The following is a 27,001-nucleotide window of genomic DNA, read 5'->3' on the forward strand; positions in this document are numbered from 1 at the left end:
TAGATCATGGTTGTTGGTTGGTTAATACATCCTAGCCAAGCCTGTTGCATGACTCTGGATGTTAGGTGCAGGATTTATCATCTTCCTGTTTTATGTTACTTGGTGTCTAGTTAAACTAGTGACTGCTGTGAAAAGGGCAGCTGACAACAGGGGAAAGACTCTGTGACAGCTTGGAAAGACAGCTGACAAGAGGGAACAGACCCTAACGGTGCTGCCATGGGCTAGCAACTCATGGCAGCAGCCACCATGGTACCCATGTGTGTGCAACCAAGTAAGCTACATTGAGGAATAAAAAAGCAATACCCCAAGAGTCAGCGAGAGCAGGGGTGGAAGATGACTCACAGGTGGATAACACGGTTACGGACTCTGGAACGGACATGACTACGAGAAGTGGGTTGAGCATACAGGCAGGCAGGGTGGTAGGGGAAAAGGCGCTGCAGACTTGCGTGTGTGGGTGGCGCAAGGTCACGTCAGTGAGAGGGCTGAGGATTCACCAAGGGAAGATGAAATGTTTGAGTGAAGGAGTGCAGGGGCCCCGCATTGAACAATACCTTGCACAGAATTGTTCGAGTCAGTCGGCTGAAGTCCAGCGGCAGGTTAGTTACCACAGTCCGCAGGATATCAACACCCTTGTTACTATAGAGGCCAACTCAAGCACAGGAGGTGGAGAGGAGGATAGCGGTGATGGGCCAGGTGTTAGTGGAAAGCAAAAGGGAAGAGAGAAAGGGTTAGGGCACAGATCGAAGGTTAAATGGCCTGGGGCAGGTGATAAAATGTTGTGGAGGAGTGTTAATGAGGATTTGAAAGGGATGTTGGAAGGGTTGAAGGGAACAGCGGAAAGTAAGTTGAACAGGCTAGGCAAAGTTATCTATGATTATGGTGTTGCAAGATTTGGTGTTGTGCAGAAGAAAGGAATGAGTAAGGCGGTTTGTAAATCAAGGAGGCAGGTAGAAATAGGAAAACTTGTCAAAGAGTCAAGGTTATTGAGGAAGCAGTGGAAGCGGGGTGATGAGCAGGAAAGAGAGGGCATTGAGTTACTGCAAGACGAGTTGAAAAGTAAGTTAGGGAAATTGCGGAGAGCAGAAGCTATGAGGAAAAGAAGGAAGAAGAAAGAGCGCGCTAGAGAGGCATTCTTTAAGGATCCGTTTAGATTTGTTAAAACGTTGTTTAGTCAGGAGAAGTCAGGGAGCCTAAAGGTAGGAAAGAAGGAGCTTGAGGGGCATTTTCAGAAGGTGTACTCAAGGGAGGAAAGGACTAGTGAGTTGAAATTGCCAGCAGATATTCCGCCAGTAGGTGACCTACAGTGGAAGATGGATGTTAATCCCCTTAAGTGGAGTGAGGTACAGGATGTAGTGCGGTGTGCAAAAGCAGGTTCAGCACCAGGGCCTAATGGAGTTCCATATAGGTTATATAAAAGTGCGCCAGATGTTTTAAAGTTGTTATGGAGGTTGATGATTATAGTGTGGAAGAAGGGGATTATCCCAAAGGATTGGCGAAGGGCAGGTGGTGTTCTTATTCCGAAAGAGAAGGATTCTGTAGCCATAGAGCAGTTTCGTCCCATAAGCTTGCTTAATGTGGAGGGTAAAATATTCTTTAGTGTAGTTGCACGTAGGTTGGCAGCGTTTCTGAAAAAGAATAAGTTAATTGATACATCGGTGCAAAAAGCAGGGATTACAGGTTTTTCAGGGTGTATAGAGCATAGTAGCATGATTTGGCACCAGATTCAAACAGCAAGAGCAGAGAGAAGAGACCTACATGTGGTATTCTTGGATCTGGCTAACGCTTTTGGTTCGGTACCACATGCTCTGTTGTGGAAAGCATTTGAATTTTTTCAGATTCCTGATGAGATTACGAGGTTAGTTAAAGCTTATTTTGGAGACATTCAGTTTTGTTTCAGCACAGAGGAGTTTGTTACATCTTGGCAACGTCTGGAAGTAGGTATAATGGCAGGGTGCACAATCTCACCATTGGCATTTACAATGGCAATGGAGGTGATTATTAGGGCTTCTAAGTGGGTTGTAGGTGGGGAGAGGCTGCATGATGGCACCCGGCTCCCACCGATTAGGGCATACATGGATGACATGACTACATTGACGACAACTGTTCCATGTGCTCGGCGGCTGTTGGAGAAGCTAGGTGATAATCTTAGGCTGGCTAGGATGAAGGTTAAACCCAGTAAGTCTAGGAGTGTTTCAATTGTGAAAGGGAAGTTGACAAAAGAAAAGTATGTGATGGAGGGAGAAGTTATACCGTCTATTCTGGAGAAATCAGTTAAGAGTCTAGGTAGGTGGTACACCGCAGCACTGAACGACAAAGAGCAGGTTGTAGAGTTAAGGAAGGAATTGGGTGAGGCTATTAATAGTATCGATAAGTCCTTTTTGCCAGGTAAATTAAAGTTATGGTGTTTGCAGTTTGGATTGTTGCCTCGTCTAAGGTGGCCACTGACAGTGTATGATATTCCAATGACTGAAGTTGAGAGGCTAGAAAGAATTGTTAATAAGGCTGTAAGAAAATGGCTTGGGGTTCCACATTGTCTTAGTAGTGTGGCATGGTTCGGGAGAGGAGTACTAGAACTGCCACTAACAAGCTTAGTTGAGGAGTTTAAATGTGCCAAGGTAGGCAGAGAAATGTTGTTGATGGGGTCGAAAGATGCACTGATCAAAGCAGCGGCACCAGTGACACGTACAGGAAGAAAGTGGAATTCCCAAGAGGCAACTCAGGCAGCAAAGAGGGCATTGGAGCATAGAGATGTTGTAGGGCAGGTGCAAAATGGTAGGGCAGGACTAGGGTCAGGTGATACATGGAGGGCATTCAGCAAGGCCACATCTCCTGAGAGAAGACAAATGGTGACTGGTTTTATTCGAGAGCAGGAGGAGGAAGTAAGACGGGCAAAAGCTGCAGGACAGAGTAAGCAGGGTCAGTGGATGAAATGGGAAAGTGTAGAGAAGAGGAGAATCACTTGGCGAGAGTTGTGGGCATTGGATGCGAGTCGTATAAAGTTTCTGGTGGGAGCTACTTATGATGTGCTTCCAACTCCACAAAACCTTGGGCAGTGGTTAGGTGAGGATCCAACTTGTAAGCTATGTGCAGGAAGTGGTACATTGAAGCACATCCTGTCGGCATGCAAGGTGAGTTTGTCACAGGGACGTTATACATGGAGGCATAATCAGGTACTTAAATCACTGGCAGGTGCACTTGATAAGAAGCGTTTGGAAGTTAGTGGCATGCCAGTTGCTAGTTCCAATAGAGTAATTAGGTTTGTGTGTGAGGGGCAGCATAGCAAGGAGCCAGCACAGTTTTCAAAAGTTGGCGATAAGTGGGCTGATGCAAGAGATTGGAAACTGTTGGTTGATGTAGGCTGTAAATTGCAGGTTCCAGAGTGTATTGTTGTCACAAACTTGAGGCCAGATGTTGTGTTGTACTCTGAAAGTAAGCGAATAGTGTATTTCATAGAGCTAACTGTTCCGTTTGAGGACGAAGTTGATGCAGCATATGAAAGGAAAAGGTTGAAGTATGCAGATTTGGTGGCTGAGGTAAGAGAGCGGGGCTGGCAAGCATATATTAGACCTGTAGAGGTAGGGGCTAGGGGTTTCGTGGCGAAGTCTGCCACAAGACTACTGGCTGAGTTTGGATTTAGAGGCTGTGGGATGAGAGCAGTGGTAAAGGAGTTGTCAGAGGTAGCTGAGAGATCTAGTCAGTGGGTGTGGCTAAGAAGGGCTGAGGGTAGGTGGGGTAAGGATAGTACTTGAAGAGATAAATTGTTTGGTGGGTGTGATGTTGACATATGGGTAGGATTGTCACTTGGCTTTTCCGATAGCCGTCGGGTAGCAGGGTTGTTGGTAATTTTGTGATGGGCTACATTGTGAGCTTGGAGGGGGGTGGGTCTGGGACGCCAGACTCCACTGATGAGCCTTCTGGAGGTGTTGGGGGCTCAATTCATCGAAACACCAACGAAGGGAGGTGCCTTCCTGATGACCCCAAGGAAAAGCTTGCAAGGTATTGTGTGTGTCCATGTCACTTTGTTTTGAAGGTCAGTCCAGGTTTGTTTGGTGGTCTGAGTACTTGGCAGTTGAGGCAATGGACCATGAACATAGTGCGCTGTGCTTCTGGATCCTTGTCGAGCCAGTATCAGATTGTAGCTGCTGCTGTGTTCTGTTCAAGCAACTAGTGTGTGCATAGGGTGTGTGAAATCTATCTTGTCTTCTTAGTAGTATTGTGTAGGTATTATTAGATCATGGTTGTTGGTTGGTTAATACATCCTAGCCAAGCCTGTTGCATGACTCTGGATGTTAGGTGCAGGATTTATCATCTTCCTGTTTTATGTTACTTATTTGTGAAAATATTATCAATGAGTGTTGCACTGTGAGATGTAATTCTACTAGGTTTAGTAATAGTTGGAAAAAAGCTCATACTATACATCATGTTAATAAATTCATCGGTTGCTTTGTTATTATTAGGATTAATTACATCAATATTGAAATCCCCACAGATAAACACTGATTTATTCTTCATTGTAGAAAAAGTTTTCTCCACCCAATCTGTAAAAATGTCCAGACTTGAACCTGGTGACCTGTATACACAACTTACAGTAATATTTTTCTTTTTTCCATTAAATATTTCTATTGATATACATTCTAATGTGTCTTTTATTGTAATAGTCATATTATCTATTACTTTGTATCTAATACTATTGTGAACATATATAGCAACGCCCCCTCCCCTTTTGTTATTTCTGTTCATATAGTTCAAATTATAACCCTCCAGTTCAAAATCTATACCTATATCCTCATTAAACTATGTTTCTGAAATTGCAATAATGTGAAATGATTGTGGAAACTGTTGTAAATAGTCTTTTATATAGATGAAGTTACTATACATGCTTCTACTATTAAAATGAATAATGGAGAATTTCCCTTTAGAGTTAACATATTTGTAATCATTGCCCGTGAAGTACTTACACTCTATTGTTTTTGATATTAACAGGTTATTGTCTGGATCTAAATCATCACCCAAACCTGACACTTTATGATCAGTGTACTCAAATAAGTTCAGGTCTAAGTGCCCATAATTCACAATCATTTGCCGTATCCCTATTTCTTTTTCCTTCCTTATAATTTGATCATTATTAGATATCATTGTTTCAGACTGATAGTTTTTCCTACTCATCGTATTTTTTCAGTTCCTCCAAGTCCTTAATGACCATCACCTTGGCTTCTTCTGGTGTACCTTTAAGTTTTATATATATTTTACAATTCGCGACCCATGTGCTCTGTATTTTGTTTTGTTTCCGCAGATACCTGGCTTTTTTGGCAATGTCCGCATTCCGTTTAATCAAATGATCATTCAAGTAAACATTTGTACCCTTCAGCTTTTTCCCTTGTTTCATTAGTGCAAGTTTGTTTTTTCTATTTACAAACCTCAGGATTACAGCTGGTGTGGTGTTACCTATAGCTGGAAGAGGGTGACAAGCCTCGATAGAGTCAATGTCCAGATGTATGTCTCTGGTCGCAAGAAAAGCCGCCACTTGTTGCTCCGTGGAGCTCACATCCAGCTTGCCGTCTCTGTCCTCGCTGTCCGCGGTCACCGCGGTCACAATCACGTCGTTCATCCTGGAGTATTGCTCCAAGTCGTCCACTCGTCGCTCCAGCACTGCAATCTTCATGTCTTTCTCCTCGACCTGCGCCCTTAGTTTGTAAACCTCCTCCACAAGTTGCAGAATCTTGTCTTGTTTAGACTTGATTTCCGACACATCTTGTGTGAGAGAGTCTAGAGTCTTCCTGAGATCCTCATTCTCCTCCACTAACGTGCTTCTTTTTGGTGGCATAATGACGCTTTGACGGTATGCACCGTTGAGTAGAGTCCGAGTTTGAAGGTAGGAGCGCCGTCTAGATGTACGAGCGAGCTAGCTTCGATGTACGAGCGAGCTAGGTCACTGAGAAACATTCCACGGTGCAAAAGTGTCTCATGCGTTAAATGCATTAAAATACGTTAATTTTTTTTGTGCGTAAATTTTCCTGTAATTAACGTGTTAATTTCGATTAATTAAAGTCCCACCACTAATATTATATATATATATATATATATATATATATAAAACCATATACTGAATACTCCTGAACAGTGGTGTAGTGGGGGGGGACACGCAGGGGGACACCGTCCCCCCACTTATTTTAAACAGGCGTTAAAATATTAAATTTTGTTAATATATTTTTGTTGCCGTCCCCCCACTTATTTTAACAGAATTTGCTCTTGCTGAGACTGTTACGTCTAAAGCTAGGTTTATACTTGACGCATTAGTAATTCGCCAACCACTGGCGATCGATCGATCGCGATATAATACTTAATTTGTGTTCAGTTTACATCTCCACCCCCCCTCCCCGTCAACAACTTATACTCGCACCCACCCCTGTCAACAACCCAAAGCGACCCCTCACTTATTTTTTTAGGACTACACCACTGCTCCTGAGTCTGACTGATAAAACACCTGGGTCTGATAACTGAAGACCTGTGTCTGATTAGTTTAACACTAATGTGTTACATTAGAGACACTAGGAAATTATGCAAAACAATCCCATAAATATACTGGAATGTTCCTTGAACAGTCCTGTTTATGTCTATTAAACATTCAGTGATTATTTGTGTTTTCTGGTGTTTCTGAGTGATTGTGTCCATACCTTTCTGTTCTGATAACTCCACCACAAAGATGGTAATAGTGCAGCCTACAGCAAAGACCCATTCAAATGGAAGCAGAACCATTTGTAGATCTTCCACTGTACGTTTACCATTTCCTAATCATCATAAACAAAACAAAAACATGGAGTCACATTGTCACTTATTGGAATTACTGTAGTTTTTGAAATCACACTCAGTTCATAATAATTAGTATGATTTCAGTTTCTAACAATAATTTTAATATAATACTAAGAAACTGATAATTTGATAAAAGGCAAATACAACTGAATATTGACATAAAACTACATAAAACATAATATCTGTGCAAATATGTATGATGCAAGTTAAAAAGAGTAAAAAAATATATATAAAACAATCCAAAAAGTAAAACTCATTAATTTTACAATTCATATAATTGTATGAATTGAATTCACATATTCCACATTCTACTTCAGTTAGTAAATTATTGCGTGTTAATTGTTGAAACATTTCTGGTGAGGTAGTGGTTACTTACGTGCTGACAGGATCAGCTCTACTGAGAGTGTTATAGAGCTCACCAAAAACAGAACTGCCACTCCACACATACACAGTTTAGAGAAAGAAACTGAAACACAAGACCATGAAAGAGAGGGTTCACTGGGAATCACTGATGTGTTCTGTTCATGAAAGAGAGGGTTCATTGGGAATCACTGATGTGTTCTGTTCATGAAAGAGAGGGTTCATTGGGAATCACTGATGTGTTCTGTTCATGAAAGAGAGGGTTCACTGGGAATCACTGATTTGTTCTGTTCATGAAAGAGAGGGTTCGCTGGGAATCACTGATGGCTTTACTGGGAATTACAGCTGGGTTTACTGGGAATCACTGCTGGGTTCTGTTCTGTGTGAGCATCATATCATAGCACTGTCAACAGAAATGAAGACAAAACTGAACTACTGCAGTTACTCTACCTCCTGAAAATCTCTGTGTTATTGTATCTAGACTATGTTATAGTCTAGTCTGTAATCTAATCTAGTATCTAAGTATCTAGGTAAGGCTAATCTATTAGTAATCTACAAAGTCTGGAGTGTGTTACAATAATATATGATGGGAAATAACGTAGCGACGGAATTAGCATCTGAGCACCACCTTACTTTGGTAAGTTCTAGAGAAGGGATGGGCAACTGGCGGCCCGCAAATAGATCAATAATAATTTAATAATAATTAAAAGAAAAAAAAAACGATAGAGCAGGACTTTTTTGTTCTTGTCACGTAGGGCTACGCCCCCCTCTCCCGTGTCGGTGTTGTTCCTTGCCCGGTTATCCCGCCCTGCGTGTCTGTTGCGCTGGTTTCCCTCTGTCTGCCACGCCCGTGTCATCATTGTGTTCAGTTGTGTCTAGTTTAGTCCTGTGTACTTGTATCTCTGTGTTTCGCCCATTGTCGGTCATTTGTGGTTTGTTCGGTTTTGTGGATTATCTGTCATCGCTGTTCTGGTATTTTCTTTCTCCGTTGTGAATGGCTCTCCTGTTACGACTCCTGCCTGTCCTGTTGACCACTTGGACGGCTCTCCCGTTTTGACCCGTGCCTGTACAAACGACTTCGCCCTTATTAAATCTCGCTCTTCTCAGCGTTTGTATCCGCCTCATCGCTCCGCAGCGCGCTACGCGTTACACTTCTTTGATATAAAGTTCAAATTCATTTCAAATTCCTTTTTGCACTTTTTTATTATGCAAATGTTTTGTCTTTGTTGCTAATTAAGGACATGTTAACATTTATATGCAGAAAATAGATGTATGTTGGTGCAATAAACATACAGATCTGAATTCATTTAAAATCTGTTCTTATTGAGAATAATTTGTAGTGTCTTTCATATCCAATTATTTGAAGTGCGTGGTCATGTGGCCCTCCAATAATAGTGCTGAAAAAATTTTGGCCCCCTTTGTCATGGAAGTTGCCCATCCCTGTTCTAGAGCATATTAAGAACATACCAAGATTAAGCTTTTAAAAAAAAGAGTTTTATCCAAATTCAAACATTGCATTGCAACAACTAACTACAAGCAGGGTTTGCACCTGCATGAGAGAGGTTCTTATTACTTGAGGAGGACATACTAATACGGTCATGAGAGTCATTTTATATATTAATTATCCCTTTATCTCCTCAAACTTGGGATCTCAATGCTAACCACACCCAATAATGACAATGACAAGAACACCACCAAATAAATAGACAGCAGTTACTACCCTAGGACAACACAATAAGCACACTCATTCATTAGAGAGAGCACACTCTGGTAAACCTAGAGACGCAGCCGTTGTGGTATTCCCATACGCTCACCACAGATATCCTCATGAAATTGTGACAACAGGAGATTCAAGTATTTGTTTCATAATCTGTTGGATATTTAAAATCCTCTTGGGATATTCCATAAGAAGGATAAAATCCAAACTTAGACCCGGAAATGTCAAAATACTCTACAAATGATATTAGTGTTTGGCTCCATCCAAAATGCCATGGTTCCCTCTCATTCAGTACACCAAGGCAGTACGAGATAAAGGGTAGTGTGTCCGAATTAAACAGAAGGCATTAACACTAGAACTACCAAGCCCCCTGCTTTAGACAGAAATACCTGCAACTCCCAAGCCCCCTGCTTTTGAAAGAAATACCTTTCACTCCCAACTCATGTCAAATGACAGGAGTTGGTAGGTGTGATAAGACCTTCTTACCTCCATTGTTATGTAAAAGAGGTGTGTGTCAGCTGTGGGTGGTTGCTTTTGACACACCTTTCAATACACACCTTTGGCTGACTCATGAGACTGCAAGCTCTCTTGCTCATCTCAGGACCATATGTTTGAGATTTGATTAGTGAAAGGTTGAAATAATGTGAAATTGACACAAACATAATATTTAAATTATAGTGGAATATAAGTGGCATATTGATTATTCAAAATGGCACTGATTTTTTTTTGCCTTATTTTCAGTAGTTTTTGTTTTTTGAAAAACTAAATATTTTTACATAAATTTATACAAAAAAACCCAGCTACTTGTAAGAGAATAATAATCTTGAGCAATTTTAACTTATCAAGATGGTACTTTTTACAGTGTGTCTCATCCAAAAACACAACAGCCATAACCGGCAAACAAAAATAGGACATTTAGGACATCTTACCAGAAGAGATTTGCAGGACAACTTTATTTTTATGTAAGAATCGAAAGAAAACAATTCTGTACAATACAGTACAATAGTGAAAAAAATAATTGGGGTTAGGTGGATCATACAGAGAAAAGAGGGTCAGTGTTCAGTGTTCATGGTCAGCCACTGGTCAGTGTTCATCCACACCATCCCCTCAAAAGCCCTCAATGTCTAAAATACAGTAAAAACTGAGGGACAGACAGTGGTGAGGAGACGGGTGAGGCCATGACAGCAGGCCCACCTCGTCAACCTCTGGGTAACATGCCTGCGTGTGTGTGTTTGTATGTGTGGGGGGTGGAGGTGGGGTGGGAATACGCAGGTTCAGATAAATGGTCCTCTGGAAGAGGTGCCTTACACAATCACCGACTACAAAAGCCTATAATGTGGTGTCCACACACACACACACATGTATACACCCTCACACACATACACCCACACACCTTCATCCCATATGTGCAACACACTCATATATGTACCCACACACACACCTACACACTTATATACACACACATACAATCTCCCTCAGTTTCCCCAAGGGGAGGCCAGGGTTTTTTGTTCTCCATCTGAGTCAATGAATCCACATATGGCGCATTCACGACGGTTTGTGAGTGTTTCCATTAGTACCAGGTACCAGTTTGCCGGTACCTTCAGGTACTTTTTTCGTACCTACTCGCTCGAGGTTCTAACCGTTCCAAAGCGGAAAACTTCTGTGACGTGGAGGAACAGCATGACACTGATTGGCCAGGGAGTGTCGTCACAGGAGAGCGACTCCTCCGCTATCGACTCCTCAGCCATTTTTAAAACCCAAGGAGAGAAGAATGGAGGACCAAAAGTCTGTTCCCTGGTCAAACGCCGAGGTACAAACCTTTCTGTTAATAATCAGCAATCAAAAAATCCAGGGCGAACTGGACGGGGCCACTAGAAATGTAAAGGTTTTTAGCGAGGTTTCCACGCTAATGGCCACTCATGGTTACCAGCGGTCCATTCTGCAGTGCCGGTCCAAGCTAAAAAAGCTTAAAAGCAATTACCGGGCGGTGAAGGACCATAACGGACACAGCGGAGCAAACAGCAAAGACTGGAAATGGTTCCAGCAAATGGATGCCATATACGGTCACCGGCCAGCCAGTAACGGAAGAGAAAACGTGCTGGACAGACACGGCAATGTCGGTGCTGGAGGCCACGAAGAATGGTGAGTGTATTGTGATTTCACAGTTTTACTAGGCTCGTAAAAGATGTAATATGAACGTAATATGAATGCATCTATTGTAAACGCAGGAATTTAGAGCTGTGTTTGTAGTTAATGTTACCACCACAGTCACTACTGTACAATAGCTAGGTCTTAGCCACAGCATGGAGCCTTGCTAGTTGCTAGTTAGCTGTAGCCATAAACAAAGCATGAGCAGCGATGACGTGCTACACATTTTGTGCAGTTACGCTATATCGTTGTTGCTTTCACGGGAATGCTTGTGTTTAATATTTGTTATTTTTTACGTTCAAGATTCCCCTTCCACTGACGAGGCGAGCGCCTCTTTGGAACCTCCCGCCTCCCCCGCATCATCCGTGTCATACACGGAACCAGCGGTCTCTACACCGGCTGGATCACAAACGCCTGTCCGGCGGCCCAATACAGGTGAGGAACACAAAAAACATGTGAAGCACCGGAGTAGCATGAGTACCGAGTGCATTTCAGTTTTACTAATCAACTTCCATTACCCTCTTTTTTTGTCAAGGCAAGCGAAAAAAGGACCCAGACAGACCTGGATATCGTCGCACATCTTCTGGAGATGCAGGCACAGGATGTTCGGATGCACGAGCAGCGTGAGGAGCACATCCAGCTGCTGCTCCGTGATTGTCGCAAGGCCCGGGAACAAGAAGCCGAGCTGAGGAGAGTGGAGTTGGCGGAAAATGTTTCCTTCAACCGGGCTTTCCTCGGGGTGCTTGGCAAACTTGTGAACACCATGCGAGACAGACGCCAGTAAAAGCACACAAAATGTTGCTTGTAGTACTATAAATATTTATTTCATATAAAGCTATACGTTATTTTTAGGTAATTTGCTTTTTGCACTTTTTTAAACTATAACTATATTATTTACATATTTTGTACTTTAAATATCTATATTTCATAATAAAGTTTGATTTCATTTGATTGTATGACTGATGCTTTTTATGCAGGGTGTGTTCAGCCTGTTTGAGTAATACCAAATTATTACCAATAATTAGAGCAACCACATACAATAATGAAGATAAAGATAAATAAGATACAATAATGGTATGTGTTAAGGGGCATCGACCGGTGTTGTGGTCGCATACAAATGATGTCACGACACTACAACCCGCGCGCCAACAGCGACTCCACCCACATTGTGGTGGTCCACCATTGTAATGGAAACACAACGCGACCGTACCGTTCCGTTGCGAATCGATCCGTATCGATCCGTACCGCGCCAAGCAGGCCCTAGTGGAAATGCGCCAATAGTTCACACCATCACCCACTCCCCGTCTACCTATAAGTGGCTTATACCGCGATTACGTAATTTTCGCCACGCGGACCCTTGCAACGCGTTAAATATAAATCAGGCTTAAAACATGTGCACATATATGGGGTGTGTGTGTAGGGGGGGGCGCAAAAATATTCGTATCTACTAAAGGGGGCACGGCAGAAAAAGTTTGGGAACCACTGCACTAACTGATGAGACTGTCAGCCAATACGTGTAGCTACAACTTGACGCTAACTGAATCAATTTGTAGCAAACTTTGGTTCAACTAAATCATCATATATTGCTAGTGTGTACACTCAGAGTGTGAATTGGTTTTTAGTATTGCACTGCATTACATTTAATAATTACATCATACAAACTTATACCTCAGAGATATAGCATTACACAAAATTATACATACGGCAAACTTATCGCATCATGTTTCCTCAAATTTGATGTTGAGTTTTGTAGGCTGAAATGTCCACACGTTTTGGCAGACACAACTGACAGCGCATTATATAACTGTCCTTTTTACACATTTGTAATGTAAACATTGGCTGTATGAGGTCAGGGATGCTCGGTAGGTTTTTCTGTCACTTTCTTGCTACCGGTGGAGAAAGTTTGCTTATGTGACTGACCGGCTTCATTTGATTGGTCACTCATACTCAGGTGACGAGACGTTGGTCAGTCTTCTCACTGAAAAGACAAATTATTTACAAAACGAAAGTAACGGTAGCGTGGCGCAAATCCGATTGTAACGGAGTAAAAGTCGTGTTTTTCTCAGCACATATTTACTCAAGTAAAAGTCGTTCATATTAAAACTACTCTTACAAGTACATTTTTGTCCAAAAAGCTACTTGAGTAAATGTAACGGAGTTAATGTAATGCGTTCCTACTAGGGATGCACCGAAATGAAAATTCTTAGCCGAAACCGAAAACCGAAAATGAGGAAACCAAGGCCGAAAGCCGAAAACCGAAACACCGAAATACATTATGCAAATTATTAGTAACATTGGATTTATGGCTAACCTCACTAAAATCAAGGCATTGCTATTCAAAGAATAAATCAACTACAAAATTTGATTTGAAAATATTTATTTAGCACTGACATTACAGTAATGCATATTATAAAATAAAATTAGTGGTGGGCCATTAACGGCGATAACGCTGACAATGGCCGACCACTAATTAAATTTAACTTGCTTGCAGACCGTTTTTATCTTAGAGGATAAATATATGTATTTTATATGAGTTAAATTTAATTATAACTGACTGGCCTGAAAGATAAATATAAATTCTCTCATAAAAACGCGACGTGAGTTGCAACAACATTAAACAGCTCAGGTAAACACGCTTCTGAGAAATGTCATCTGCTCGGCAAAACATAACGGGGCTCAATGTGCTCTACTAGCCTACGAAATCCCACATCCTCTACGACAGAGAACGGCTGATCGTCTAAGGCAATAAGTTCCATAATTTTTGGTGTAATGTCCTTTGCCTTGGCCCATCACTGGAAAACTTTTTTGCTAGCCTTTATCCACAACACATTGTTTCGGCCGTGTTGTTTCGGTGATGAAAGTATTTCGGCCGAAAATCAAAAATGCAAATTTAAGCCATTTCGGCCGAAAATTTTTGGTGGCCGAATTTTCGGTGCATCCCTAGTTCCTACCCACCTCTGCAAATGACTGGATCTTCCATTCATTATCTATAATATGAGCTGTCACACCAAGATAATTCTTGTTGCCAACAGAGGTCCAGTGATCCCCAGTCAGAGCCACATTTGTGGCGCTCTTCACAATAACCAGTTTTACTTCCCTATCCTCATCATACAGCTGCTGGATTTTTTTCGACATTGTCTTTCTGGACAGGAGTTTGTAACTTGCATCAGCTGACGCAATTTGAAGCGCTTCTTGTAAGCCTTTATCTTCGACCACAGAGAGTGGTCTACAGTCCATCTCGCCAGTGAATTGATCAAGTTGTCTGATGTGGACTTTGACATTTTGTTTCTTAATTTGAACCCCGACAACCCCGTGGTTGAGTGTTGACACGCAACACTGTTTGCTCATACTAGGAATACATTTAGCAGCCAAGTTATCATTTCTGACCTGTGCGTTAGCCCCAACATGTTTTGCGTTGAGGTGGTAACAAAGGGTGGAAGTGTTCCTGTAATAAGCGAACTCCTTCCTGCATAAAGTGCAAATAACACTACTTTTATTTGTACTTCCATCTAGAAGTTTCTTATATTTAAATTTCCCATTCACCAGCGTAGCCTCTTCATGCTCATCTTACTGTGTGTCCAGGCAGTCATGGCCTGGCGGTTAGGGAACTGGTCTTGTGACCGGAGGGTCGTGGCTTCGATTCCCAGACAGGCCATGACTGAGGTGCCCTTGAGCAAGGCACCTAACCCCAACTGAGTTGGCTGGGGCTGCCCACCGCTCTGGGTACGTGTGATCCACAGCCCCCTAGTAATCACTAGTGTGTGTGTGTGTTCTGACTGCACAGATGGGTTAAAAGCGGAGGACAAATTTCGATTGGGGTGTAAAAATCACAATTGACAAAATATGGCACATTTCATTTCATTTTCAATATAATCTGTATGCCTGGAAGTCATGCACTGAGAAACATTCCACGGTGCATGCGTTAATTTTTTTAGTTCGGTATTTTCCCTGTAATTAATTAATTAATCGAAATTAACGCGTTAAAGTCCCACCCCTATTTGAAATATAACTTTGGTCACTACAAGAAACAAGTAAGTCTTTGCTATTCATCATCTAGGACAACTGATGAATAATAAATAACAATAATCACAGTACTCATAACGTGTCTCAATGCGTTTTTTTTGTATTCTAATGACTTCAGTTTGCATAAACTCTTTTTCTTTATGTCTAGATCGATATACATTATCTCAATAACTCTGTGATGTTGCTCATGTAACGTTTATTTTTAAATGTAGCACCTATAGCTGCATGTTTATGTATAAATGCTGCAAGTGTGTTTATGTATATATATTGCCCGATTCAGATCTGTAGCCGCAAGTGTGGTATGTTTGTTATTCCACAATAAACGAGTACCTTGGGAGTGTCAACTCTAGCGTCTGTGTCTGAGCTCGCAGCTACCCCAAAACATACTGTAGCGTCGGGCCAATGGGGGATACTGGAGGGTGATGTCATTGCCCTTGAGCCCTTGCAGCTCCAGCCCTGTTATATGTCTTATGTCATGTTTATGTCTGTATAGTGTTATTAGTAATTATTGATTGTGTGTTATTAGTTAAGTCACCCTGGTCCATTTTTATGTACATGTGCATTATCCAAGTCCCCCCTCCATGTATGTGTAACGTTGCCATCTTAATGACCTTCCCCTGTGTTTCATGTGCCAAGCCAAGCTATTTGTGGGCTGTGAGTTTAAGAATCACAATCAGAATCAGAATCGACTTTATTGTCATTATAATTTACATTACAATTAAATTTGATTCTCCTCCAAGGTGCTTGCCAGTACAGTAAATACACACACAACATAAAACATAAATCTATAAGTTGAGGTAGTGCCACATATACATGGTTCTTAGATTGCTTGCGTGATATTTTGAATATTGCACAAGTTATATACAATGTATGTTACAAGTATTGCACATATTACAAATATTGCACATATTGCATGTGGGAAGTATTTACATGGCATAGGAATTTACATTATTGCCGTTATTTACATGTTATTTAGTGCAGTGATGGCTCCAGGGTAAAAGCTGTCCCTGAGCCTACTTGTGCGGGTTTTGTGCAACCTGTACCGCCTGCCTGAGGGTAACAGGTTAAACAGGTGATTACTGGGTTGGATGAGTCCTTGGTGATGCTGACTGCCCTTCTGAGGTAATGAGAGGTGGCAATATCCTCTAGGCTGGGGAGGGAGCCACCAGTGATCCCTTGGGCTGTGTTGATCACCCTTTGCAGCGCCTTTTTGTCTGCCACTGAGCACCCACCGTACCATGCCATGATACAATAGACGAGGATGCTCTCAATGATGGAGTTGTAGAAGAGCACCAACAGTTTCTCCTCCATCTTGTTCCTCTTTAGAACCCTCAGGAAGTGGAGTTGCTGCTGGGCTTTCTTCACCACCGTTTTTGTGTTTGCAGACCAGGAGAACCTGATAGAGCTGACCCTTTCCATACAGACTCCGTTTATGTGAAGCGGGGCTGGGTCATTCCTACCCTTCCTGAAGTCCAGAATGTGTTCTTTGGTTTTTTGAATGTTCAGAGGCAGGTTATTGGCAGAGCACCACCTGGACAGCCTGTTTATCTCATCCCTGTAATCCGACTCATCTCCCTCTGAGATGAACCCGACTACGGTGGTGTCATCTGCAAACTTTATAATGGTGTTTGAAAGATGGGTCGGAGAGCAGTCGTAGGTGTAGAGGGTGAACAGGAGAGGGCTCAGTACACAGCCTTGCGGGGAGCTGGTGCTGAGTGAGATGGTGGAGGAGAGGTGGAGGCCTAATTTAACAGACTGTGGGCGGTCTGTGAGAAAATTCTGTATCCACTGGCAGATGCGGGTGGAGATACCCAGAGCTGTGAGTTTGTGGACCAGAATTTCCGGGATGATGTGGTTAAATGCTGAGCTGAAATCTAGGAAGAGCATTCTCACGTAGCTCCCCCTATGCTCCAAGTGACTCAGCGCAGTGTGGAGTGTAATGTTTATGGTGTCCTCTGTGGAGCGGTTTGCCTTGTAGGCGAACTGATGGGGGTCCAGGTTTGGGGGTAGACAGGCTCTAAGGTGTTTTGAGACCAGTCTTTCAAAGCACTTCATGACTACAGGTGTAAGTGCAACAAGCCTGTAGTCGTTTGTGCTCTCCACCGCAGACTTCTTCAGGACTGGAGGACTTGAGGCAAGGTGGAATAATGACCCCCGCCAGATGGTCGGCACACGCTTTTAGCACCTTTAAAGGCAGTGTTTCGGCTTTTTAATAGGGACTGGACTTCGCTGTTCATCCAGGGTTTCTGGTTAGGAAACACCCTGACCTTTTTTGTAGATGGTGACAGTGTCAATGCAGTTCTTTATATAAGAGAGTACGGTGTCTGTGTACTCCTGCAGATCGTCCCTGAAGAATAGATCCCATTCCGTGCGGGAGAAGCAGTCCTGCAGCTGTGTGAGGGCTCCCTCGGGCCAGTCTGGATGGTTTTCTGGTGTGGCTTTGTCTGTCTCAGCAGGGGGGTGTAGGTGGGGGTGAGCGACAGGCAGAGGTGGTCAGAACCAGCAAGGTGGGAGAGGGTGGTAGCTCTGTACGCATGTTTAATGTTTGAATAAACATGGTCCAGCGTATTTTCCCCTCTGGTTGTACATTTAACATACTGAACGAACTTCGGGAGAACAGTCTTTAGTTGGGCCTGATTGAAGTCTCCGGCTACAATGCAGACGCCATCCGGATGAGCCAGCAGCTGCTTGTTTACGCAGGTGAGCAGCGCGCTAAGGGCTATGCTAACGTTAGCATCAGGGGCGATGTAAACAGCGAACACAATGACTACAGTGAACTCCCTCGGGAGATAAAAAGGTCTGCATGAGACTGCCATGACCTCTAAATCAGGAGAACAGTGAGAGTCTATAATCCTGCTGCTGCCGCACCACTCACGGTTCACGTAAACACATAGTCCCCCACCTCTGCTCTTACCGGAGTCGCTGGTTCTGTCCTGCCGGTGTAGCGTGCGGCCTGCTAGCTCTACTGCAGCGTCGGGGATCAGTGGGTGTAGCCACGTTTCCGTGATGAATGAAATACTGCAGTTCCGCACGAAGCTGTTTGTCGCCATTTGTAACTCCAATTTGTCCATTTTGTGAATGATAGATCTTGTGTTTGAGAGGAAGAGACTCGGTAAAGCCAGTTTATGAGGTTGTCTGCGTAGCCTAGCTTCAGGGCCTGACCGGCATCCATGCTTTTGTTTCCTGTGTCTCCGCCTCCTCTTGCGCTTGCCGGGCAGGCTGGTGATCCACGAGACCTCGGCGGTCTCGCTATGTCCTCTGGGATGTTGTATTGTTGATGAAAATCGCTGGTAACAGCCAGATTGTGTCTCAGACCGATGTCTATCAGGTCCTGTCGGCTCAGTTTACGGTCAGCTTGACTAAAAACTATAAACAAACACAAAAAAACTAACAAAAACAAGCTCCAGATTGGAGAGCCAAGAGCCGCTGCACCCGTGCGCGCTGCCATCTTGTCAAGGTGTGATTGCGCCTGCATGCGCCAATTTTCTGGTGAGGTGAGAATAAAACCTCTGACCTTGGTAAGAATGGACTTGTCTGCAGCCTCCTTCTCCCACACCACACCACAATACACTCACTCCAGTTACGAAGCGATACATCTGCTTCTCAAGATGCTGAACTTGTTCAGTTTGGCCATTAATGATCCTATAGTGTTAATTATGATTTTAATTGTCTCTAGATGCTTTACAGGTGACCGTGTCTTTTTTAGTTGCGGGGAGGAAAATAAATATTCATGCATGTAAGGGAATTTGGGGTTTACTGTCTGTGACCCTCAGACAGAACACTCAGACATTCAGTTCACTCCCTTATCTGTGAGTCCACTCCTCAGTTAGAACGTCTCTCTCTCTGTCTCCCTCTCTCTCCCTGTACTTTACCACTACCCCATGATCCAGTCTACTGTGTCTCCTCTCCTGATAAGGAGAACACCAATCATACATATGTTTTATTATTCTTACCCAATTGTGTTAAGACACATCTTCATTCTGTATTTAACTTCATGTATTATTGAACTCTAGAACTCTTTCCTGACACCTGTGTGTTGTAAATCTTTTCTTCCAGCGCTGGGCTACGGAACTCTGAGGGCTGTACAAATTTATAATCCATGCCAAATTTATAAGGGCTGAATAGCTGGTGTGGTTCTGTATTTATTGTATGCTTTTGTACTTACCCAGTGGTTGTTTTCTCAAAGGTTTCATGTCACCTGTGTGGAAATGTAAAAGAAAGCCATTAGTTAGCTGTTATGATTTGAACGGGCAGGCGTGAAGCAAATTCAGGATTGTAACAAATGTATTAAAGAAACAAGACAGACAACCAAACACAGGAGCACAACTAGGTAAAAGGAAGTATACGTGACAAGGGGGTTCACCTACGTAGACACTGCAAACACGTAAGACACAACAGAGAACAGAAGGAAGGATAAGTTTACAATAAACACAACTAACAAACACGGCAACTACAAATATAACTAATGAGGAGCAGAACGCGGACGGGATTGAATTAACAGGGTAAACGCCAGAGGTGTCAATTCCAGGTTCAGAAAGTAAAAGTCCTCACCAGGATTTTGCTCAGGCTTCCTGGATTGTGTTGATTCCACTAATTTTACCTGGATTGCACTAATTAGAAAATCTAGCAAGCTTGTGCAAATTCCTGGTGAGGAATTTTACTTTCTGAACCTGGAATTGACACCTCTGTCATTTCTGTTTTTAGTTTTCAAATCTAAGAATATGTTTCCTTACATTAGAAATGCTGACAAATTCAATCATCATGTACAAATTGCGTACAATTGGAACAACTTGAATTAGAAACCAATCGCGGGGGCTCCGCTGTGGTGTGTCGAGGTCGCGTTCCGCTCTTCAGCTCTGTTTGCAGGGTTCATCCACCTTTACAAGGTGGAATTCAAACACACGTACGGCACTTTCAAGGTCCATTTTCAATATTGTCCAGCACCTTCAGCTTAATTAAGTTAAGCACGTAGTCGTCTGTAACTGCACCAGCCTCAATTTGTCCAATTAGACTGTTTATTTCCTCTTTTAGTCTGTCGTGAAAAGACATTTCTGCTGCTTTCAAGTCCAACTACGAGCGATTGCTTCTGACTGGAGTCTAAGCCCCACCCCAAATTCAGGCTAGCGCTCCTATTGGACAGTGATTAGATTTAATTCTGGCACGAATACAGCTTCGCAGAGACACACAGTGGAATACAATGACGTTCAGTCGATTGCATTTCAAGGTGGCTTCTGGCACGAATTCAGCGTTTGTTTCTTTAAATACAAATCCACACACACACTGGAGCTTTTACTTTTCATTGTGGCATGTTTTCATCACATCAGTGTTTCAATCAATCTCGTGATCATTACATTTAAAGGAGACATTTATGTCTGAAATACCGTATGGTGAAAAGCAATAGCCTACCTCTGTGCCGTGATTACATTTGAGCTGTATTATATTCAATTCTGGCACAAATTCAGCGTTTTGGTTTTGAATGCAAATTCTTGTGTATTGTTTTTCAATAAAGAGATAAAGTGCATTAAAATGTAATGTAATAGTGCTTTTGCATTTCATTTTGGCACGTATTCTGCATGTTTGTATGGAAAAGTAATGCATTTTGTGGATTGCATTTCCATTTTTGACTAGTAGGGATTACATTTCAATTTGGCACTTTTTCCTCTTCATACTCGAGACAAGGCACAGGTGCGACTACGAACACACTCACAAACGACCCACACCCACGGAACTACAAACATGGACATAACTGCATGCAGACGACATAACGACACGCCCACAGGGAAGGGTCCGGAGCTGTCACCGTGACACAGGTGTGCTTGTTTGGTTCCTTGTTTTATCCAGTGTATTTAAGCACTTTGAGAGTTCTCTGAAATTTAAAGTGCATTCTAAATAAAATATTATTATTATCATTATTATTAAGTCCTGTGTTTAGTCTCTTGTCTCGTCATTGATTGTAAGTAGCACAAGTCTAAATGCTGTATGTAATTCTGCTGTTTTATGTATTCCATGCTAGCTTTTATGTCTTGTCTGTCCTACGTATTAGTTTGTGCCTTTAGTGTTAGTTGGTTTAGTTGCTTAATGTTTGGCTTGTTATTTTATTACGTTAGTGTATTTTTTGTAGTACTTGTCAGTTTATTAATAAATCATTCAAGAGTCCGCACATGCGTCCAGCCTCCAGTACCTCAACATGACACACTGTAGGTATAGCAGCATAATTCAAGTATAAAAGGCACAGAAGCAGAAGCAGTGTGCAATATAATTGCAAATGACAAAAATGTGTAATACTGTACAATAATGTGCAATAGCAGCTAAACAGATACTCAAGCATCCAAAATAAAAACAAAAATATCATACACACAAGTATTCATACTAGTGGTGGGCCGTTAACGGCGTTAACGGCGTTCGTTAATTTGATATTCTTATCGGGCGATATAAAAATTATCGCCGTTAATCTATTAAAGTTGGGTTGGGAACTGGTTCAAAATGGGTAAGCAAACTGTGATGACTTTCAACTTGATAGTTTAGCTCGGCTGTATTCCTAACCACATTGCACAGTAGGGGCGAGAACGAGTTTTCAAACCTGTGAATTTCAAATCGTATGTGTGTTTACATGGATGCAGCCACAAAGTCGCCAGGTTTGCTTCATGGAAAATTCATTTATGAACGTAAAGTGTTACCGGAGCGGAGCTCGGAGCGGTCGTTTTCTGCATGGTCCTAGCGCTAGATTCGTCGTTATTTAACTATTTCTTTTTAACCGTTAAAACTGCAGAGGACCAAAACCGGCTTTTGAAAAAGTCCCCCCCAAATTACGTCCGTGAGGTTATGTACTAAATGTTGGCTTACATTTCAAATACCATGTTTAGCTGAATAAACATGTTATCAACCTCTTTTAATGTACAGTATGTAGGCTTACAAATTCATGTTTAACTGAATAAACCGTTGAACACGAGTAGCCTACATTTTATTGAGCATGTTTTTTTTCTTCAAGTATCAAAATAGAACAGCTTTCTCGAGCAGTCATTGATGCATTTTGGAAACAGGAGATGAGCCCCTGGTCTAATGCACCCCCTGTATTAAGAAACCCTATCTCAAAAACTGACTTTTAGTCATTACTTGGGTAGCACGCATATGAGCCATTTAAATATAGATTAATCTAGATTAATTTCAAGATTTCAGTGAGATTAATCTAGATAAAAAAATTAATCTATGCCCACCCCTAATTCATACACACAATGTATATAATGCAGAATGAGATACATGTACATATGAGAATACTGTGAACAGCAGAATTTTATAAAACTTTTTATATTTTTATGATGCATTGAAATGAAATCACTAGTGCTTGCATATGTGCAAACTGTTAGGTCCAAGCAGGAGGTGAAAAAATGGTGGCTGGATGAAGGGCAATTCATTGGGTGCGAGGTGTTCAGGTGCGATGAGTTCAGAGCCTGATGGCTGGAGTGAAGAAACTGTTCCGTAGACTTCTTTGCCGTCCCGAGGACCCTGGAATGGTAAATATCCTGGTGGTGTGAATGGTGGTATGAGGGCTGTTCCATGGTCTGGGCTGTCTTGACCACGTGCTACAGACACTTGTGGTCCTGGATGGAGTAGTTTCTAAACCAGACTGTCATAGCTGGTGAGGATGCTCTCATTGATCTATCTGTGGAAGTTCCTCAGAATTCTGGCTGGCATACCAATTTACTTGAGCATTTTCAGGAAATGCAGTTGTTGAACTTTCTTGATGAGTAGTGTTGTGTCATGTGACCAGGTGAGATATTCACTGATGTTGACCCCAAGAAATTTGAAGGCACTCAATCTGTCCACTGCTGTCTGATTTATGAGCAGTGGTTGGTGCTGCTCTGGCCTTCTTCAAGAGTCCACAATCATCTCCTCATTTTACCTCATGTTTAAGGAGAGATTGTTGTCCTGGAACCATGCTACCAGGTTTGCCACCTCCATCCTGTAGTCTGTCTCATCCCCCCCAGTGATCAGACCCATGACGGTGGTATCGTCCACAAATTTGAAGATCCTTGTGTTACTGTGAGAAGCAACACAGTCATGGGTGGACAGGGTGGACAGCATAGGACACAGCCCTGGGGTGTCCCTTTATTTATGGTGCGTGTGCTGGAGGTGTGGTTTCCAATCCTGACAAACTGGGATCTGCCTGTCAGGAAATATAGCACCCAGTTATACATGCAGGGTGTCAGTCCAAGAGTGTGGAGCTTTTCAGTCAGCTTGGATGGAATGATGGTATTGAATGCTGAGCAGTAGTCAATGAACAGCATTCTCACATAGCTGTCTTTCCTCTCCAGGTGTTCTAGAGCCATGTGGATGGCAGAGCAGATGGCATCTTCAGCAGATCCTCAGCAAATCCTCTCCAGTATAGGATTACGATGGTGATTGCGTTAAAGCAGGTGGGGATTAGAGCATGTGCTAATGAAACATTATAGATGTCTGCAGACATCAGCTCTGTTGACTACTGTATGACTACACTTCTGTTGCACATGACCTGAGTGAGTGACGAGGTATGCTATTTGGCCCAGCTGCTTTTGTGAATTATCTGTTTAGAATCTCACTTTAGTGGATGAAAGTGATAGAGCTGGCTCCCATGACTCCTTGCTCACCAGAGCCTTCTTTAGTAGTTCTGTGTTGAAGGATTCAAAGCTCAAGCTCAAAAGTCATTAAGCTCATCTGCAGGGGCAGCATGGCAGTTGAATTCTTCTCTGTGCTTGTTTTGAATGTCAGTGAGCTGTTTTAGTCCCTCATGTGCCTAGTGTCAGTGGTGCTGTGTTTGTGCTCCAGCTTGAGGTGGTGTTGTCTCTTGGCCTCTTTAACCCTCTGATGTCTGCTGATGTGCCGGCACGTCATAATCAATGTTTTTATTAATATCTCTACACAAAGACATCAAAGCAATGTGGTTCAAAACATTTCCTGAATCTGAAGTCTGGCCCTTTAAATTCTGTCCATAGTAGGGTTGATTTGTACGGTTGTGTGTCACTAAGATTTACACTTGTCACTCCCCTCATGTGACTGGGAGATTCGTGTGTCATTTATTACAACATGATCCATACATCATGACATCACTTAGTATCCACCCCTCGTGGAAGAAGCAGAATCCTTTCTGTCCTCATTCACATCTGTCTGTAGCTGAATTGTTCTGCAGATCATATTTTACAAACAGCTGCTGTAGTGACACCTGCTACTAGCTAGCTAGGCAACACTTGTGGAGATATACATAGTAGTGATGACGGTAGCTTGAAGTCCTGAGGGGTTTGATTAAGATGCATAAAAGATTGATGGCTAAATGAATGTTATTTTACAATATCGCTCACTATAATTCAGGACATACACAGCTAGGTTAACATTTAGGCACAATGTGTGTTACTAGGTGGCTAGCTAAAAGCTGCTTCTGTGCAAAATTCATGTAGGCTAATTGATTCTTGATAAAATAGTCATGAGTTTTGTTTTTGACTTTTGCCTAAATTGAATGTCCATTAGTCAGTCCCACCTTTTTTGTGATTGTTGCGGGCTAAAATGTTTGATGTTGCAGGTGTTTTTCAAAAAAATTGCGATACAAGTTGCTGTGTTTTTGCTTTTTTTTGTGATTACATTGCAATAGGGAGTAAATGTTGTATGGTTTCCTCTATTTAGTAATCCATTTTAATTATCTTTTTACCTATTTATTTACCCATGTATTTGTTGTCCATTTATTTATTTATATCATTCAAGCAATGATTTTATTTCTCTTACTCTATAGTTTGGGCAGGAATGATCCCTCTCAAGTTTTTGTATGCCCCGCCCCCTGAAACACAGGTAGCTATTGGGACAGAGAATGCACAATGATCCCTCTCACTTTCTTGAAATAATCCCTCGAAGTGCAACAGCTCGGTGGGAGAAATTGACTTTACGTCTCTTAAAAGACTATGAAAAATCACTTGGAGTGGATGGGCTGGTGCTAGAAATGTTAATTCGATAATTTTTTTTAATCGCGTCCCACCCCTAGTTCATACATGTATTTCCAACAAGTGGAAATACATGTATGAACTAGGGGTGGGACGCGATTAAAAAAAATTATCGAATTAATTAGAAGCTTTTTAATTAATTAATTAATCGAAATTAATCACATTTTAATCACATTTCAGTATTTAACATCAGAAATATTAATTTAAGTTTGAATGATGAATGAATCAATTAACATAATCATATCAACTTCAACATCTTGTTTATTGTTCCACCAGTCTACTACACAGACCAATAGATGAGAAAACAGAGCAAACAGTTTTCAGAACACTGGAAATTCTGACCAAAAATGAGTTTTGCTCAGAATATTGGAAGAATAAGAACTGAAGTAAATCAGAAGATGTTTTTAATACCATTTTAGATGGTAGACTTTCTTTAATTTCCCAGGCCTCTGCCACAGGCATCTCCATAGTGTCTAGAAGTGGTCTTCTGCATGCTCAAAGCAAATGACTGGATCTTCCATTCATCATCTAAAATATGAGCTGTCACACCAAGATAATTCTTGTTGCTAACTGAGGTCCAGTGATCCCCAGTCAGAGACACATTTGTGGCGCTCTTCACAATAACCTGTTTTACTTCCCTTTCCTCATCATACAGCTGCTGGATTTTCTTCGACATTTGTATTTCTGGACGGCAGTTCGTAACTTGCATCAGCTGACGCAATTTGCAGCACTTCTTGTAAAGTCTGGATTATACTTTCGCGAGTGACTGTAGTGCGACTCCGCATACCTCGCGTGAACCTCCACGAACGGCCGAGGCGTTTAAACTTGCCGCGTCTTACTTAAGCCTTCAACCCAGAGACCTACTGCTTCGACCACAGAGAGCGGTCTACAGTCCACAGCAATCCATCTCACCAGTGAATTGGTAAAACTTTGACATTTTGTTTCTTAATTTGAACCCCGACATGTGGTCGAGTGTTGACTGGCGACACTGTTGCTCATACTAGGAATACATTTAGCAGCTAAGTGATCATTACTGACCTGCGCGTTAGCCCCAACATGTTTTGCGTTGAGGTGGTAACGAAGGGTGGAAGTGTTCCTGTGATAAGCGAACTCCTTCCTGTATAAAGTGCAAATAACACTATTTTTGTTTGTACTTCCATCTGGAAGTTTCTTATATTTAAATTTCCCATCCACCAGCGTAGCCTCTTCAGTCATCTCCATCATGCTCATCTTATTGTGCGTCCATATAATCTGTATGCCTGGAACTCGTGCACTCAGAAACATTCCACGGTGCAAAAGTGTCTCATGCGTTAAATGCGTTAATTTTTTTAGTTCAATGTTTTCCCTGTAATTAATTAATCGAAATTAATGTGTTAAAGTCCCACCACTAGTATGAACCCATCGTTGTGAAACAATAAAACACTGAAAACAAAAAAAAACAGTTTACTCCTGTTTTCATGTAGTGTACCGGGATACTGCTTTTCCCGATCTTTTGCCGTTATTTTCATCGGCAAGTGTGAAACGTTCACCTCGCTCATGCTGCTTTCAGTCTGCTCCTCTTGAACGTATACACGGAAGTAAGGCGGGAGTTTGTCGACGTCACATCAAGACGACATCAGTGATTGGTCAAATTTGCGGGAAAGTTGCAGTGATTGGCTGAAGTTGCAACACCGCCCTGAATTCGCGGGGTTTGCTTGATTTTCGTTGAAGTTGCAAATCGCAACATCGCGAAATTCTGCAGGGTCTGATTAGTAAATGTTTTCTTTGTAGGTTTTCTGGTTGTGAAAGTATAATATAGAAGAACATAGTATAGATGAATGTATATGCTTTGGCCATGCTGAACACTGCTCTGAGCAGTTTTTTTTTATATAGTTGCTGTAATTTCTTTCCATTTGCACATATGAATCTTGACATTTTGATATGCCATGAAGATTGATATGTCATAAAAAACACTTATGCAATAAGTGATTGTAAAAAAATT

General features: G+C 42.0%; 1 protein-coding gene across 4 annotated transcripts in view; it reads right to left on the reverse strand.

Moving 5' to 3' along the window:
- LOC143510961 (uncharacterized) overlaps nucleotides 1-27,001 on the reverse strand; it is a 120,097-nt gene that overhangs the window by 16,689 nt on the left and 76,407 nt on the right. For all 4 annotated transcript variants that reach the window (XR_013130123.1, XM_077000885.1, XM_077000884.1 and 1 more), the window contains 3 exons: nucleotides 19,224-19,256; nucleotides 7,187-7,276; nucleotides 6,675-6,788 (listed from right to left, as the gene is read on the reverse strand). Coding sequence is in view for 3 of the 4 variants with exons in the window: in XM_077000885.1 (XP_076857000.1) it covers nucleotides 6,675-6,788; nucleotides 7,187-7,276; nucleotides 19,224-19,256 (237 nt within the window). In the remaining variant the exon portion in view is untranslated. The remainder of the gene's footprint in view (nucleotides 1-6,674; nucleotides 6,789-7,186; nucleotides 7,277-19,223; nucleotides 19,257-27,001) is intronic.

This window comes from Brachyhypopomus gauderio, chromosome 3 (genome assembly GCF_052324685.1).
Source record: "Brachyhypopomus gauderio isolate BG-103 chromosome 3, BGAUD_0.2, whole genome shotgun sequence".
NCBI classification, from domain to species: domain Eukaryota; kingdom Metazoa; phylum Chordata; class Actinopteri; order Gymnotiformes; family Hypopomidae; genus Brachyhypopomus; species Brachyhypopomus gauderio.